Here is a 19306-nt window from a genome sequence, read left to right on the forward strand (position 1 = left end):
AGAAGAGAAGGCTGACCCAGGAGCTTGAGGCACACCCACAGTGAATGGATGGGATTATGGGAGAGAAGTGACAGGACAGTTTGAGAAGGGTTGATCAGATGTGGGAAGAGAGCTGTGGCCAAGCATTGTCACAGGTTCAGGTCCTCAGTGAGTATAGCCTCCAGAAGGAAGGGCAACCAGAAAGAGCACTGGGAAAAGGCCTTTAGATTCAACAGTGAAGAGGAGTTGGGGGACCTTGGAGAGAACTGTTTCAGGCAGTAATGGGGTAATGAAGTCATGTGAAGGTTTTCAGTGGATCTTGTTTTCAGTTTGGTAATGATCTTATCTTCAGCCAGTTTTTCCAAAGGGATCCTCTTAAACACAGCTCTGCATGATGCTAAACAGTCCACTTTTGGAGCTTTCATTGGCTCACTGAAGGAGCTACAGGCCACTGGAGGGAATTCTTAGGAGCTAAAACAGAAGGAAGTGTTCAAGGCACATACTTATTTCCAGGCAGCATATTCAGAGATTCGGCCAGACCTTCAAGGCTGAAGGGGACAACTTTGGATCTTCTGGATGAAAACAATAAGCTGCTCCCCATAGCTAGACTAGTCTTCATTGTCTCAGTTGCTGCTCTTTTTGGAAGAAAGAGAAATCTGCTAGAGAACTGACAGTTTTAATGATTGCTTTTATTTATCCAACAATATTAAAGCAGTTGTTGGAAAAAGCTTATGGTTCATTTCCCTGAGCTTAAATTGTTGTGCTTTCTAGCAAATTCTTCTCCCCTCCCTCACAAAGTCTGCTTTAGCAAATGTAATGGCCATCTTACCCAAAATAATATTTTCTGAATGATTGTTTTAGTTTTGTGGACTTGGTGAAATATGGTTAAAGATTACTGTTTTCCAAAGTAGACTGGAAGCTAAGGTTGAGTGTGTTTCTAAATTGGCATTGGCAACATTATCATTTAAATTTTTAAGACTGGTGTTCATTTATTTTATTCTGTACTTGAGGTTTAAGTCCCAGAAAGGAAAAAAACTTCAGTGTTTATTAAAAATTGCTCTAAAAACTGATGTAATTTAGTAACTTGTTATGCTGATACATTTAAGAATGTAACAACCAAAAATCAGAAACAACATTTTAAAATACTATAGGACACACTTTAAATTAAGCTTTAGAGAAGGTACATGGAGAGTTCAATCAAAAATTAATTGGAAATTAAACAATACAATTCTCCAAAACCTGTTAAAGAACAAATCAGAAACAATTAATAACTTCATTAAAGGAAATTACAATGATGAGACATCCTTTCAAAACCTATGGGATGTAGCCAAAGCAGTACTCAGGGGGAAATTTATATCCTTGAGTTCATATATTAACAAATTAGGGAGGGCAAAGGTCAATGAATTAGGCATACAAATTAAACTAGAAAGTGAACAAATTAAAAATCCTCAGATGAAGACTAAATTAGAGATCCTAAAAATCAAAGGAGAAATTAATAAAATTGAAAGTCAAAGAACTATTGATTTAATAAATAAGACTAGAAGCTGGTACTTTGAAAAAACAAATAAAATGGACAAAGTACTGGTCAGTCTAATTAAAAAAAGGAAAGAAGAAAACCAAATTGACAGTATCCAAGATAAAAAGGGAGACCTCACCTCTAGTGAAGAGGAAATTAAGGCAATCATTAAAAACTATTATCCTCAATTATATGGCAACAAATATGGCAATCTAGGTCATATGGACGAATACTTACAAAAATATAAATTGCCTAGACTAACAGAGGAAGAAATAGATTACCTAAACAACTCCACATCAGAAAAAGAAATTGAACAAGCCATCAAAGAACTCCCTAAGAAAAAATCCCCAGGTCCTGATGGATTCACAAATGAATTCTATCAAACATTCAAAGAACAACTAATCCCAATATTATGCAAACTATTTGACAGAATAAGCAAAGAAGGAGTTCTACCAAATTCATTTCATGACACAAATATGGTCCTGATCCCAAAGCCAGACAGGTCAAAAACAGAAAGAAAACTACCGACCAATCTCCTTAATGAATATAGATGCAAAAATCTTAAATAGGATACTAGCAAAAAGACTCCAGCAAGTCATCACAAGGGTTATTCTCTATGACCATGTAGGATTCATACCAGGAATGCAAGGATGGTTCAATATTAGGAAAATCATCCACATAATTGACCATATTAACAAGAAAACCAACAAAAATGACATGATTATTTCAATAGATACAGAAAAAGCCTTTGATAAAATATAACACCCATTCCTATTGAAAACACTACAAAGTATATGAATATAGAAGGGCCTTTCCTAAAAATAATAAACAGTATATATCTAAAACCATCAGCAAACATCCTCTTCAATGGTGATAAACTAGAAGCCTTCCCAATAAGTTCAGGAGTGAAATAAGGATGCCCATTATCACCTCTATTATTTAACATTGAATTAGAAACACTAGCAGTAGCAATTGGAGAAGAAAAAGAAATTGGAGTATTAAAATTGACAATGAGGAGACCAAGCTATCACTCTTGGTGGATGCTATGATGGTCTACTTAAAGAATCCTAGAGAATCAACCAAAAAGCTAGTTGAAATAATCAACAACTTTAGCAAAGTTGCAGGATACAAAATAAACCCACATAAGTCATCAACATTTCTATATATCTCCAACCCATTTCAGCAGCAAGAATTAGAAAGAGAAATTCCATTTAAAATCACCCTAGACAATATAAAATACTTGGGAATCTATCTGCCGAGACAAACACAGCAACTATATGAACACAACTACAAAACACTCTCCACACAATTAAAACTAGATCTAAAAAATTGGTAAAACATTGATTGCTCATGGGTGGGATGAGCTAACAATAAAAATGACAATCCTACCCAAATTAATTTACTTATTTAGTGCCATACCCATTGAACTACCAAGAAACTTTTTTACTGAATTGGATAAAACCATAACCAAGTTCATTTGGAAGAACAAAAGATCAAGGATATCTAGGGAAATCATGAAAAAAAAATGCAAAGAAAGGACTTGCAGACACAGATCTCAAACTATACTATAAAGCAGTGGTCATCAAAACAATTTGGTACTGGCTAAGAGACAGAAAGGAGGATCAATGGAATAGACTTGGGGTGAATGACCTCAGCAAGACAGTTTATGATTAGCCCAAAGATCCCAGTTTTGGTGACCAAAACCCACTTTTTAATAAAAAAAAAAACTGCTGGGAAAATTGGAAGACAGTCTGGGAGAGATTAGGTTTGGATCAATATCTCACACCCTACACCAAGATAAACTCCGAATGGGTAAATGACCTGAATATAAAGAAGGAAACTATAAGCAAATTAGGTGAACACAGAATAGTATACATGTCAGATCTATGGAAAAGAAAAGACTTTAAGACCAAGCAGGAGCTAGAAAAAAATCACAAAATGTAAAAATCAATAATTTGGATTACATCAAATTAAAAAGGTTTTGTACAAACAAAACTAATGCATCCAAAATTAGAAGGGATGCAACAAATTGGGAAACAATCTTCATTACAAAAACCTCTGACAAAGGTCTAATTGCTCAGATTTATAAAGAGCTAAACCAGTTATACCAAAAAATCAAGCTATTTTCCAATCGAAAAATGGGCAAGGGACATGAATAGGCAATTTTCAGTTAAAGAAATCAAAACTATTAACAAGCACATGAAGAAGTGTTCTAAATCTCTTATAATCAGAGAGATGCAAATCAAAACAACTCTGAGGTATCACCTCACACCTAGCAGATTGGCTAACATGACAGCAAAGGAAAGTAATGAATGCTGGAGGGGATGTGGCAAAGTCGGGACATTAATGCACTGCTGGTGGAGTTGTGAATTGATCCAACCATTCTGGAGAGCAATTTGGAACTATGCCCAAAGGGCGCTAAAGGACTGTCTGCCCTTTGATCCAGCCATAGTACTGCTGGGTTTGTACCCCCAAAGAGATAATAAGGAAAACGACCTGTACAAGAATATTCATAGCTGTGCTCTTTGTGGTGGCAAAAATTGGAAAACGAGGGGATGCCCTTCAATTGGGGAATGGCTGAACAAACTGTGGTATATGTTGGTGATGGAATACTATTGTGCTCAAAGGAATAATAAAGTGGAGGAATTCCATGGGGACTGGAACAACCTCCAAGATTTGATGCAGAGTGAGAGGAGCAGAACCAGGAAAACATTGTACACAGAGACTGACACACTGTGGTACAATCAAATGTAATGGACTTCTCCATTAGTGGCAATGCAGTGATCCTGAACAACTCGGAGGGATTTGCAATAAAAACCACTATCCACATTCAGAGGAAACACTGTGGGAGTAAAAACACTGAAGGCAAACTACTGCTTGAATACATGGATCCAAAGGATATGGTTGGAGATGTAGACTAAATGAACATCCTAGTTCTAACATCAACAACATGGAAATAGGTTCTGATGAAGGTCACAAGTAATACCCAATGAAATTGTGTGTTGGCTGCGGGAAGAGTGGGTGAAGGGGAGGGAGGGAAATAATATGATTATTGAAACTAAGAAATAATGTTCTAAATTGATTAAATAAACTAATTCAAATGGGAAAAAATGAGAAAATGCCTGGTTTATGCAGAGAGTGAACAATGCAGTATTCAGACCTCATAGAAATTTAGCTGAACAAAATATTTCTTTGGTATTTTTAATGCTTTGCCACTTAAAGAAATGGCATTCTTCACTCAGAATTCTTTAGTAGCTCCCTGTTGCCTCAAGGGGCAAATATAATCTCTTCAGACTTGTATTTGAAATCCTCTTCAGTCTTGTTTCTGGCCTCTCCAGATGCATTACATAATATGCCTCCTCTAAGACTCTTCCATACAGCCAAGCTGTTCTCACAAAGTTCTATGGCCTTGTCTCTGTACATTTGCACAGCCTATCCCCACAGCACAGAAATCCATTCTTTTCTCGTTGCCACTGCTTAGTTGAATTGCCACCTCATATATCTAGCCTTCTGAGCTTCCCCTTGTCTCCCAGTTTTCAATTCCTTCTTCTGTGATTTATGTTTACTTGTGGACATGTATTCCCCTCTGGCAAAATATATAGTTCCTCGAAGGCAATAGAAGGGCCATTTTTTTTTGCCTTTTTTATCCTCACTGTTTGACATAGTTGTATTTAATAAATGTTTGGTGGATTGAAATAATTTGTTTTCATTTCCATGTATTATATAATGCAAATGTAGCTTTGGCTATATGCTTGTCAGAAAAGCAAATTGGTATGACTGATTGAAACCATGCAGGTTCTGCTTCTTACTTCATAAACTGAGCCTTTGATGATTTTCCTAGAAATTTTACATTAGACTCTTGAATCTACAGTTTGAAGTACTTTAATAATTTAAAGGATTGATGTCATCAGTCCTCTTTTCCCAAATTTAGAACACAGCCTATCAGTGCCTTTTCACCCTGAGTGATTCTTTGCCCTTATTCTTCCCATAAAGGCAATGGTTAGAATGTTGGCCATGGAGTCAAGAATACCCAAATTCAAATCCAGCCTTAGACACTTATTTTGTGACTGTAGGAAAGTTACTTAACCCTGTTTGCTTCAGTTTCCTCATCTGTAAAATGAACCAGACAAGAAAATGGCAAACCACTCCAGTCTCTTTGCCATGAAAACCCCCAGAAAGGGATCATGAAGAGTCAGACGTGACTAAAAGAACTAAACATCTTCCCATAAATTCTCAATAAAACATCCACTCAGCACATTGGACATTCTACTCTAGCACTTTATTTGGACTATTTTTGCTCCTACTATAAGAACAGTCTTCCTCCTGAACATACTGAACCTCCTAAAAGGATTTATTGTGTTGGTTACTTAGTCATCTGTATATTTTTTTTAACCTTTACCTTCTTTACCTGTCTTAGAATCACTACTGTGTATATGTTCTAAGGCAGAAGAGAGGTAAGGGCTAGGCAATGGGAGTAAAGTGACTTGCCCAGGGTCACACAGTTGGGAAGTGTCTGGGACCAGATTTGAACCTAGGACTTTCTGTCACTAGGCCTACCTCTCAGTTCACTGAGCCATCCTGCCCTCCCATCTATAATTTTTGAAGAGATTTAATGATGATTAAAAGATAGGAAATACCCATTTTGCAGAAAGGAGAGAGGGGGGAAGGGAATCTTTTAGCCAACCTTTTCTCTTATCCTTTTCTGATTTCATTTGAATCATCCATCATTCTTCCTTTCTGAACATACATTTCTTTGAACATTTGAACATTTTACATTTCTTTTTCTCCAGTCCCTTAAAGTGCCTCTCACCTCTCGTGTTCTTCCAGAGATCATCAATAGCAATTGAGAAATCAAATCTGCAACTTTTAAAATTGTGTTTGTCCATGACAAATGACTTGAATTACCGTTACCATATCCTAACCTAAGTTTTCATTCTTATTTAACCATTCTTACCACCTTTTCCAGGCAGAAGATTCCATTTATTTCAGTGGATCTCTGCTTTTCTTGGTATAAGCAGTCTCTCTAACATTGTATCAGTTCTGTGCCACTCATTCCACTGCCAATTTATAAATCTTCAGTAGAAAATTTACCTCGTTGGGGGACAGCGAAGGTTTGAGAGATTCCTCCAGGTCTTTTAATGTTTTTGTTTTCTTTTGTTCTTTTTTTGGTAGTACTAAGGATGTTCTTTCATCACATACTTTCACCATAAAGTTGAGACCTTTTTAAAGTTGAGACCACCTCTTTTTTTTAAAAAAATCTGCCATAACAAATCTGGAAATACTCTAATTTCATTATAATTCTTTCTGTCATATCTTCTCCCTTGACTTGGTGTTAAGCCAAATGAAGATTTACATTTCTTATATTTATCTATTTATGTCAAATCTTGAATTTTTGTTATATTGATCATTCTTAGCTAAAAATCTTAAGTGAACAAAAGTTGCAAAGTGGTTTGGAAATTTTCCTCATGTAATTTATTCTAGTTTCAAATGACAGGTATCCCTTCCACATCATGACTTTCCCCATCACGTTTTTGCTATATTGTGGGTCTGTATATCATGAATATTACATAACATTAACATATTTTATCTTTTAATGCCATAAAAATACACAATTTTTCTCTTTTTAAAGTTAAAATAAGTAAAAAGTTAGTTCACAGAAATAACCCAAAAGCCAGCAAGTGATGGACACATAAAGGTTACAAATATAGTGATATCTCAATATTGACCTACATATTGCTGATGATGAAATACATAACTCAAGTTTTACAATAAGGTATTATAGACATCCCATATTCAGATAACTTCTTTGGTACAATGGGAAGGCCAACATTTTCTTCAGATTATGGGGGCACTGTGCTCTGTATTCTTATTCCCTAGTATATGCTATCTTTCATGTACAAATGTGATAAGCTTTGAGTTGTTTTTCTTAAAAGTTCCCCTAGTACTGTATGTTTTATTCTTGCTTAGTTGTCCTGACTACATTTCCAAAATAAGTGACCAGAATTTCGTGTATATTGTGTAATCCTGGTACACGGTAGATAGAACAAACTGAAAAGTATGGTCATCTAATTCATAACCTAAGTCTCAATGTATATGGTAAGCAAATGAACAGAAATAAAATGCTATTTTATACTTTTCTAATGAATTAAATGCATATAGTTTTCTTAAATGTTTTATTTAACATTCTCTTATCCACAGCATAAACAAGTGTAAAAATTACTATGAAGTACTGGGAGTCACAAAAGATGCCAGTGATGAGGATTTGAAGAAAGCTTACAGAAAGCTTGCTTTGAAGTTTCATCCAGATAAAAACCATGCACCTGGAGCAACAGATGCTTTTAAAAGTAAAGTAAACCTTTTAAAGTATTATACATAGTTTATAAGTATACTGATAATAGTGAGTAAGTAGCTGGTTCAGTTAATTCATTTCTTAAGGCTTCTGAATATCAGAATTGTTTTTAGAAAAATTCATTAAAGTGTATCAAGTTCTTTAGAGAAGCATAGACACCAAACAGAAACATAACTTGGGGTTTCACAAAGGCATTGTGTTCGTTTTGACATAGATCAAAGTGAATTGGCTAGGATAAACACATAAGTATATTTTCTAGGTCAATCAAGCCTACTACACTAAATAATTAAATAAATGATTCTATACAAACTGCTGGCAGGCTGCCATCTGGGTCTGTGTTACTAAAAAGCAAGACAAGCAATTTGACATGTAAAAATAATGTAATGATTTATGTATTATGGCATTGAATCACCTATTTACATTCACTTGTCTTTTTCCCCCAAATAATTTTTTACTTGACATGTAAAAATTTTAGTTTTAACTAAACTTTTTTTTTTAACTTTTGTTGGCTGCCTTTTTTCATTCATGTTTCACACAGTTTCCTTTTCCTTTTTTTTTCTTACTACTTTGGTCTTTCAGTTAGTAATGAATTAAGGTGTTATAAGACTTCATTTGCAGTTTCATACTTCTTTGTAACACAGTTTAGTTCTGATAGGTTCCACTTTACAAGATAGTAGTTGGGTTATGATTGGGGACTAGACAAGTTCTAAGCATTATTTGGTATTTACTATTACATTTTGGTTTCTTAGAGCCACCTTGAATTGGCCTACAATACTGTAAAATGTTCTAAAGATGCTCAAGGAGTTAGTCCTACAGAATGACTCTATCTGATTTTGAAAATATTCTCCCCAAAGAGTTTTATTTTGCAAAAATGCTATATTAAAGGTTTTGGGGGGATACAAATACACATAGATAATATTTGGTTCTTTAAGCAGTGTTAGTGACATAAATATATATCAACATAAGCTTTTTGGTTCCAATTTCTTTTCTCAAGTTAAAAAAAATGATAATTAATTTTAAGGAGAAAAACTTTGGTTTAACAGCAACCAAATTTTAGCTGACATTTCAGTTGGTTAGTTGCCAGGCTACCAATAACTGCCTTGAATCACACACACACAAAAAGCAGAAAGCAGATCAATTAAGTTTATTTATTAATAATTACTAATAACATTCAGCTATTGAAACATTTTAAAAGTGTGATTTCTGATTCAATATAGTCATAACGTTTTTAAAAGTTTGTTTACTTCTTGAAGGACACCCAGCTCACATGAGAAAATTGCCTTTTATTTTCCCATAAGTATAAAATATTTTCAAATAATTGGTTGTTCATAATGGTACTTCAAGTTAGGTCTTAAAATTTTTTAGAATTTTTATTCTTTTTTCTATTTGAGAATTTCCCAAATGTGAGAATGTTATCTAAAGCATTTAACTTTCTAGTTTTTCAATAACTGTCTTTTTTAATTGTTTGAAAATAAGTATTGTTGTTAGCAGGTTTTTTTCTCATATATATATATATGGAAAGTTAATGTTAAAATAAGCTGCTTTTTTCCGTCAGCTTTTTCATTGAAGTAATACTAGCAAAGCATTGGCTAGTTCTTTCTAAATAACTAATGTAAATGTCCGTGTAACTATTATAGTTTATTGTCATCTAAAATTTTAATACAGTATTAGGCTTCTCTATTATGGATGTAATTTTTGTTCTAAAGGTTCATTTTCCCTAATCATGAGTGTTTTCCCTATATGAAGTGACTTCTTGATGTTTTATTAAACCTATTTACTTTCAATGAATCAAATTTAATAAATATCTTCATAGAGGTGGATGAGACCATATAGATAATCTAATCCAGCCCTCTCATATGATAGATAAAGAAACCATAACTAGACAAAATAAGACCAAAGTCACTTAAACCTGGTCTTTTGACCAGCAGTCCAGGGCTTGTTTACACTCTACTGAGAAAATATGAACTAAATAACTTCTCTAGGTTTTTGGTAACTTTGATTGTGAATATAAGTGTACCTTGCTTTAGGCAATACATATGTTCCTTAAGAGTTATGTATAAATAATTTTTTATAAACCAAATAATTTAAAATCATGAGTTTTCCTTCTGCATTTAGAGGAATTAAATGGTGAATTCTTTTGTAAAGAAAATGATCACCCTCCCCCTAATTTCTTTCTTTTTGAAAATCCAGATTTTCTTATAATGGGTTTGCCTAAATCGAGTTGCACCTATAAACAGGGATGTTGTTCTACACAAGGCATTGGCAGCCTACGACAGGTGACAGAGGAGATGATTTTCAGTGGCATCTGAGGCAATTGTTGCCATCAGGGGCCTAGGCAAAATTACAAAGTAGGTGAAGTTTCTTTTCCCTGCCCTCCCTTCTCCCTTTCCACAACCTTTTCTCACCACCTTTTTTCATCCTGTCTCCCTCCCTCCCCAAGCTGCTTAGAGTTCTCTTCTTGTTAATTTTTTTATCTATATTTTCACTTTTATATCCAACCTAGGCCCACATCCCTCCAGAGTTCCCTGTGCTCCAGAATGATTAACTTTCTTGAATCTTCCTCCCCTTCCCTAAACAAATTGAAATTTCCTTAAAGTAGCTGATCTCAGCTCTGTATTGGGAGGAAGACACTTTGATTATATACTTGAAATGATTTTCAAGGAGTAAATGGTTAATAGATTTAATTCTTCATAAAATATATTCTGATACATATGTGAATTTTTTTAAGCTTAAGACAAATTTGGGACCAAATTAATGTCCATTTGGCGGAATTTGGAGGAATGAGGGAATGGGAAATGTGTTTCCCAAGGAGGCTTTGCTCTGGTGCTCTTTACCTACTCTGGGCCATTTTCACAGAATGGTTAGTGTAAAGAGTCCTAGTTTTAGAATAAGAGGATATAGGTTCAAATCCTTGCTCTATGTTTACTGTCTGTGTGACCTTGGAGAAGTAATTTTGCCCTGTTGGACCTCTGTATCCTTAGCTGAAAAATGAGATGGTTGGACAAAATGATCTCTAAAGTCCTTTCTAGCTCTAAATCTAGTGACATTCAAGGCTTTTCATGATTTAACTCTAAACTGATACTTGCAAAAGCTAATTATTACTTATTTTACTTTAGTGGTTTCCCCCCCCCCCCCAGGAATGAAAAATTATTAAGATGAAATGTAGGCAAATGTGATGTAATGGATAACAAGCCTTGGAACCAGGAAGAGCTAGTGTCAAATAACACTTCTGATGCATACTAGTTTTTCTTTGCCTTTTTTTTTTTAAACTCTTACCTTCTGTCTTAGAGTCAGTACTAGGTATCAGTTCCAAGGCAGAAGAGTGGTAAGGGCTAGGGAATTGAGGTTAAGTAACTTGCCCAGGATCACACAGAAAGGAAGTGTCTGAGGCTAGATTTGAACCAGGGCCTCCTCTCTCCAGGTTTGGCTCTCTATCCACTGAGCTCTGACTATAGAGTCTCAGGCAAATCATTTACCTTCTCAGTGCTTTAGATGGCTTTAGATCTAGATCAGAGAGGCTCTAATCTTCACTGGTAGAATTCCTCAGTGAGTTTCTAATAACAGTGAAATCCTAGGGCCAGACCAAATTTAAAAAAAAAAATTAAAAAACTTTTCCCATGCAGAAGAAAAAGATTTCTCTCTCGATCTCTTGTTTCTGACTAAATTACTTTTTAATTTTCTTACATCATAAATGGAAAAAACTTCACACGACTCCATTCACAAGTAAGGATTAGCTTCCCAAGCCTTGTTATTTTTTTCAGTCTACCACAGTATTTTTTTTTTGTTAACCCAGGATTTATAACTAATTAGCTACAGTTGGGGAAATTAGGGGAAAAAGCAATTGTTTACAGTGGAAAGAACACACTGGCTCTAGAGCCAGAGAAGAACTTGGTTCCAGATTCTACTTGGGATGTTTACTGCATGTACAACTCTGGGAAGGCCACTTAACTTCTCTGGGCTTGTTTTCTCCTCCATAGATAGCCTTGGATATCCCTTCTAACTCTAGATCTGTGATCTGGTGATGAATACTTACTTGTTTGTTCCCTGATCCCATGTTCAGGCTGGAAGTAATCTTTCCTTAGTTGAGCCCTTACATAGTTCTGTGCACATAGCAGGCGCTCATTAAGTGATTGATTATTTGATGAATGAATCGAGTATTCCAGTTTTACCATGCCTGTATGTAAAATCTCTACTGCCTTATTTTTTATTCTTATTTTCCAGTGGGTCAGACACATTCCTCTTTCCAAGCCAAGTCCTCTCTTTAATTGCCCTCCCTTTGTTGTTCTCTCTTTCCAAAAACTGCTCACCCTCATGACCCAAATTGGGTCTTCCTTCATGAAGCAGTTCCTGATTATTCAGGCCTAAACATGTCTGTCTCCTTTGTTTGACTTCTTAAAACACTTATAATCGTCAGGGGGAACTTAATTGTGTACTTTTTCTATACCACCTTTTATATTATCTTAAATAGTTATCCAGATCTTTGGTTATTTCACTTTTCATCTCTTTATGCCATGTCTCTCCAGTTAACGAGGAATGCACTGAAATTCTATGCCCAGAATAGTTATTCAGATGTTTATTTAATGATACAGATTCTTCTGTCTCCTGGTCTTTGGTTATTGTCCTCAGAAATGCACCTGGACTGGCCTCAGACACTTCCCAGTTGTGTGACCCTGGGCAAGTCACTTGACCCCCATTGCCTAGCCCTTACCACTCTTCTGCCTTGGAGCCAATACACAGTATTGACTCCAAGACGGAAGGTAAGGGTTAAAAAAAAAAAGAAATGCACTTGGAATAGAGGAAATTTTCATTGTAAAGGCCTCTAAAGCACTTTTTAGTGCTGCTTGAAAAATAACTGGACTTGGTGGGAGTGCAGAAATATAATGACAATACAGTGTCAATGAATTCTTTGATTGTTTACTGTGACTGTTGACTAGAGCAGAGGCTTGCTAATGAGAGTACTCTAGCATCTGAAGATAGCTTCCAGTTAGTGTATCTTTAGGGTGCCGTTGTGTACTCATATGCTGGGTGCCTTTGGGGAAGAAAAGAGAAATGGGAGATTTGTCCTTGCCCTCCAGGAGTTTTTGGCCTACTTGGAGAAATGAGCATGATTTACATGAAATAGAGAATAATTTAAGAATACATTTACTAAAATGTGTTCCACAGACAAGCCTGGTGGGAAATTAAGAAGAGGAAATCATTGTTTTCAAAGTACTTGAGGAAGATTCCATAGAGTTGGGGAAAATTCACATTATCTTGTAAGGGTAACTGGGTAGAAAGGAGTCAGAGAGAGTGGGTAGTCAGAGGAAGACAGCATGAGAGAAGACTTGGAGAGGTGATGTAAAGATTGAATAAGTAAAGGGAAGCAGTATCAAAGTATTGACTCTAGACAGTAGGTAAGGAGAGTAAGAGAGATGCATGGGAACTTTAATGTAACAAATAATTTAAGAATCCCAACAACAATTAAAGAAGAAAATAGCACCTATGATTCAGTGATTTAAATGCATAAGAATCAAGTTACATTGAAGTCTTAATTTGGAGTTTAGTTTTACCTAAAATGAATACATTTCCATCATAGGAGATCTCAAAATAGATTTTGGTTCTTGGAAAAGATAGCATAGTCTGGAACATACCAAAAATTCATTTGGAAGTTTAGAAAGTAGTGATGCTTAGTAGTATAAAGTAGAACAGTGATTTGACAAGTCAATTCAAAAATGCTTATTTGACTCGTATCCAGAGAAACCATTATTTTCTTGGAAAAACTAATTTTGTCACTTATGCCAGAGCTTTGCTACTGCATTGCTCCAAATATAGTAGATTTGCATGAGGAATATCATCTTCCTAGGCCAGTTATTTTAACAGTTATCCTGAATTGGAAGTGGGAGAGAGAAGTCAGTTGCCAGATGATTCCATGGAGAGGGTACAGGGGAAGGCAGCCCTGTTACCACTGCCAGTCAGGGATTGTCTTTATTTCATGAAATATTTAAAATGCAAATTTCATAATGCTTATAGATATAACCTCTTTTTTTATCTGGAAAACTCTGCTACCTAGAATATGACTAGTAATTGACCCTGAAGTTTTTACTGTAATTTATCTTCCATTCACCCATACAGACATTAAATAAGACAAAATAGTGCCACTTAAAGAACTGAAACTAAAATTGAACTTCATCTTAAGATGATTCTACTAAGAACACATGCTAAAAGGAGAGTTGGCTGCCCAGGGTTAGAATGCTGCTAATAAATCTAAACCCAGGGTTTATCTTAATGCTGTTTGAAATCTTGAGTAAAAGACTTTCTCAATAGCTGGAAAATGTTAACATTCTAATCATTAATGATGAAAATATCAATCCCCTAAAATTTATTTATTTATGTATTGAGTCAATTCAGAACATTATTCCTTGGTTACAAGAATCATATTCTATCCCTCCCTCCCCTCCCCCCCTACACTTCCCATATTTAGTGGGTACTACATGTGTCCTTGATCAAAACCTATTTCCATGCTGTTGGTGTTTGCATTAGGATGTTCATTTAGAGTCTACATCTCCAGCCATGTCCCCTTGACCCATGTAATTAAGCAGTTTTTTTTTTCTTCTGTGTTTCTGCTCCCATAGTTTTTCCTCTGAATATGGATAGTGTTCTTTCTTGTAGATCCCTCCAAGTTGTTCAGGATCACTGCATTACCACTAATGAGAGAAGTCCATTACTTACATTCAATTGTACCACAGTGTAATCAGTCTCTGTGTACAGTGTTCACCTGGTTCTGCTCCTTTCGCTCTGCATCAATTCCTGGAGGTCATTCCAGTTCCCATGGAATTCTTCCACTTTATTATTCCTTTGAGCACAATAGTATTTAATGAAAATATTTCTAAAATATTTTACATTCTTTCTAGTCTCTTTCTGGAAGAAATGCTGAATACAGTATAGCCTTTTCTCTGACTCGGGTTTATCAGTTGAAATACTGTGGTGCCCTCAGGGAGAAGGTTTATTGAGATGTATAATTATTTCACTTTTTTTTAACCCTTTCCTTTTGTCTAGTATCAATTCTAAGATGAAAGAGCTACAGGGGCAAGGCAATCAGGGTTGTTATTTGTCCAGGGTCACACATCAGGGAAGTGTCTGAGGTCACATTTGAACCCAGGTCCCTGTCCCACCTACTTCCTCACTCTTAAAAGAAATGCCCAGGTGCTCCTTTTTGAATTCTTGATCCTCTTTTTCCTAACCTTTTTATGTTTACTTCTTTGCCGTTCACTTTCATTTCTTGTTAGTTGTATCTGTCTGGTGGGCCTATTATGCCCTTTTAATTTGTTGTTCTTCCTAAAAAGAGACATAATGTAATGCTTAGAATTGCATTTAAATAAGACCTTTCATTAGAGCATGAGTAGCACATCTGTGAATAAAGTATATATTTTGTAGCATGAACTGTTTGCTCAGATTCCTTTTTTTCCTCCCCTTCCTATTTCTTGACTGTTTAAGATAGGAAGAATTTTGGAAAATGAGTTCTAGATAGTGAGATTATATATTTTAAGAATAAAAATGAGGCAGGTAGGTACTGTAAAGGATAGAGTACAGGACTTGGAGTCAGTAGGACTGTTCAGATCTTGCCTAGATGCTTCCTAGTTGTGTGCCCCTTGGAAAATCACTTAACTTCTCATCCTATTTCCTCCTCTATAAAATGGCAATACTTTTTGCACCTCCTACCTCACAGGGTTGTTACGTAATCAAAAGAGATTACATATTTAAAGATTTTTATGACTACTAAAAATGCTGAGGAAATTTAAAAAAGAATAAGAGCAAATTTCTAGATATTTTTTAACTTTGACATTTTTGGGGTTAGGGGGTTTCACAAAATAAATATATTAGAGAGTATGTTCACTAGAAAGTATCTTAGAGAATTCTATACCACAAATTTTTTCACCTAAATTTTTATTCTCACCCTCTCTTTATTCCTTCAGAAGAGGAGGAAGAATTTTAGTAGCTAAGTATTGTGTCCTGAAGGATGATACGCCCCTCCCCCCATTCCCCTAACAATTGTCCATTTTCCTAATTAGATAACTCAGCCATAAGATGAGTTGTATAAATCCAGTTAAAAACTGTTTTCCAATGGTGAAATTGCAATGTGAGAATAGAGTTCACACCTTTAATTGTGAATTTTATAGTCATGCATTTGTAGATGGGAATGTTGTATAGACAAAGTCTAAAGATTGGAGAGTTCACAAAGTTGAATTTGTCAAAGCAAATTAATTGTGTTCTTTAAGAATTTTCTTGGTTGAGTTAGTTAGGTGGCTCATTGGACCGAACGGTCATGGGTTCAAATATGGTCTTAGAAACTTCCTAGCTGTGTGACCCTGGGCAAGTCACTTAAACCCAGTTGTTCAACCCTTACCACTCTTCTGCCTTGCAACCAATACTTAGTACTGATTCTAAGATAAGGTAAGCATTTAAAAAAGAATCTTCTTGGTTAAGTTTTTGTCTTCTTACATGCTGATAAGACATCAGGGAGGCAATTGGGGTAGCATTTAAAATCTTAACAAATTACTTTTATCTTAAATTTCAGTGACAACACCAATGCTTAAAGATGGAAATGAATATAATGGTGGTAGAGCTGAACTTCTGTCAGACTAACTGTCAAACAGTTAAATCCATCAAGAAAGTATCCTGCAATGTGCTAGGGCTGGATGGCAGTGACAGTTGTCTAGGAGTCACCAAACTAGCTAGTATTATATACTTAGCTTTGTGAGCATTTAGAGAGAAAATGGTAATCCAAAGGCATAGACTTGTGGCCACGTTATTTGGGTGGTTCTCCAACCTCATAACTTAATATGTTTTCCTTATATCTGTTGGGCATTCACTTTTTAATGTTAGTGTTCTTAATATTTCCATCATTCTTTATGATTTCTGGCCATTGACATCAAGACACCAAATAATGTCGATCAGCAACATACTCTGGTCTGTCAGATTCTTAAAGCTTTTGTACCCACAATCTTGGGTTAGCATTTCTCAAAGTAATTAAATGTTAAACAGTTTGGAGCTTTAAATATGTTGATGGAACCCATAATTACTAGACTATGGGTTTGTAATACTGTTTTGAGGGGAAATAGAATTAAGCCTAATTTAATAATAAAATATTGCCACATGCAGTATTTTTCATGAAATAGTTTCATATTTTATAGCTTCGAGGGCAGATCCACTAGCATTAGTTTTTATATCATGCAGGAACAACAATGCAAAAGGCAGTTTGTGAAATGCCATCTTGGGTTTTAACAAGATGCCATTGTCCTATAGCTCTCTTAGCATTATAGTTATTTCTTTTACAAAATCTATATTAATATTTTAAAATAAAAATCATTTAAAATAAATTTGAGTTTAAGTAAAATAATTTAATTTAAAAAGAAAAATTTCTTAATCTCTAGCTGGTTGTTCACTTATTTTATATTTTTGTTTTATTATTGTTGCTTTTTGTTTTTTACACTATTGCCACTTCCTAGTCCTTTTCCACCTTTGACCTCCAAAAGAATCTTCTTATAACAAGAAAAAAGATAAACAAAGTAAACAGTGTGTGTGACAATTTGCGCCCAGTCTTTCATTTCTTTGCTGAAAGGAAAAACATTTGCTTCATCATCAGGTCTTTAGAACCAAAGTTTGATGTTGTTTTGGGTGTTGTTTTATTTACTTTTTTTTTTTACAATGCAGTACAATTATTGTAGTTATTTTGTATTTTATTCCATAAGTAGTTCTGGCTTTGCCTTTCTCAGTTCATATGTCTTCCCATATTTATCTGAATTCCTTATATTCATCACTCCTTACAGTGTAACAATGCTCTAGTTTCTGTTTCTCTGAGTAATGAATTTCTACTTTGCTATGGGTCTCTTATTTTAAGCAATATTCAACAAAAATTTCAATACCACAAAAGAATTTAAGTAATTCATGGAATTTATTTTGAGGTGGAATGAATGTATATTTCTTTCCTGATTGAAAATTTATTGACTTACTACTTGTGTGACAATGGGCAAGTTGTTTAACTCTTCTGAGCCTTAGCTTCCTAATTTGCAAAAAAATAAGGGGAGAAAGAACAAATTATTTTTAAGGTCCTTTCTAGCTCTAAAAATTGTTATTTTTAATTAGCTTATCAACACATTAAATCAGATTAATTTTATATTCTCTTTTGAACAGACTTTCCAGCTGAATGGAAAATTCTAATAACACATTCCATTTGTTTTTAGGTCTTACAAACAATATAGTTTCAAAAATTCATTTTAGATGACAGTTTCTGAACAGATGTATGTCAGAGGACATGTTTTGCTCATTCATTAAAAGCAAGAATTTATTGAGTATTGCTGTATGTCTAGTGACAATCGGAGATACAGATGAACTTTTTAAGTCTACAAGAAGCAGCATTTACTTATTGGTGTTCAAAAAGCATAGAATTTAGTTAGGAAAATTAGGAATACCTTACTTCAATGGATTCGTGACTTTATTGATTTGGATTTTTCCCTAAAGGTATAGATTTCAATCTATACAAACCTTATTCTTTGCAACCCTTCTTTGTGGTCTGATGAGTCCTTCGTTGAGGAACTACCTAAAGTTTTAGAAGACTTCCTTTAGGTCTTTTAACATTAGGAAATCATTAAAGAATAGTCACTTATCTAAAAGTACCACAGTTGAGATGTAAACAGAATTCTCCTTCTGGAGAATGTGGGTTGCCACCAAATGGGATCATAACTCAATATGTCCTGTTAACTTTGTCCAGACATTGGCCAAAACTGGTGGATAAGCATTTAAGTCAATGAAAAGTGCAACACAGGTCCTTTAGGCAGCATTAAGTGAGCAGAGAAATGAAATAGGACTTTTCAGAAATTCAGGATTGCCCATCTAGAAAAGAACTACTTTTCAGACATGAAGGAGGAGAGCTATCATGTTCATTCAAAGTAAGGGGAAAGGTCCTTGGAAGAGAGGAGACTGAGCTATTCTTTGATGAGAGTCCCAGAGGAAGAAGGGATAGTGTGGATAAGAAAGTAGCATGAGCTAGGCCAGAAAGGCAGGTCAGTATTTCATGTTTAGACAATTTGGAATAGTGGGTTAATGTTGTGGCATACTTGGAGACTATTATCTATAGAATTGAAGAAATAAGTAAACATGTCTTTGAAGGGTATTCATTTTTACTGTTTTAATGATTGCTCTCCAGTATTTTCTTGATTAAGTTAGATACATACATATTGTTATGATGTGATGTTTGCTTACTTCTATTCACTAAATATTTCAGAGATTGGAAATGCCTATGCAGTTTTAAGCAATCCTGAAAAAAGAAAACAGTATGACCTCACAGGCAATGAAGACCAAGCATGTAATCACCAAAACAATGGTAGATTTAATTTCCACAGAGGCTGTGAAGCTGATATAACACCAGAAGATTTGTTTAATATATTCTTTGGTGGTGGATTTCCATCAGGTACTGTAATAGTCAT

At 35.0% G+C, this 19306-nt stretch overlaps 1 protein-coding gene across 3 annotated transcripts in view; it reads left to right on the forward strand.

Annotated features, from left to right (window-relative positions):
- The window catches only part of DNAJB14 (DnaJ heat shock protein family (Hsp40) member B14), an 89245-nt gene that overhangs the window by 51605 nt on the left and 18334 nt on the right, over nt 1-19306 (forward strand). For all 3 annotated transcript variants that reach the window (XM_001363932.5, XM_007495887.3, XM_007495888.3), the window contains exons 3-4: nt 7694-7839; nt 19105-19290. In XM_001363932.5, coding sequence (XP_001363969.1) covers nt 7694-7839; nt 19105-19290 — 332 coding nt within the window. The remainder of the gene's footprint in view (nt 1-7693; nt 7840-19104; nt 19291-19306) is intronic.

This window comes from Monodelphis domestica, chromosome 6, assembly GCF_027887165.1.
Source record: "Monodelphis domestica isolate mMonDom1 chromosome 6, mMonDom1.pri, whole genome shotgun sequence".
NCBI classification, from domain to species: Eukaryota; Metazoa; Chordata; class Mammalia; order Didelphimorphia; family Didelphidae; genus Monodelphis; species Monodelphis domestica.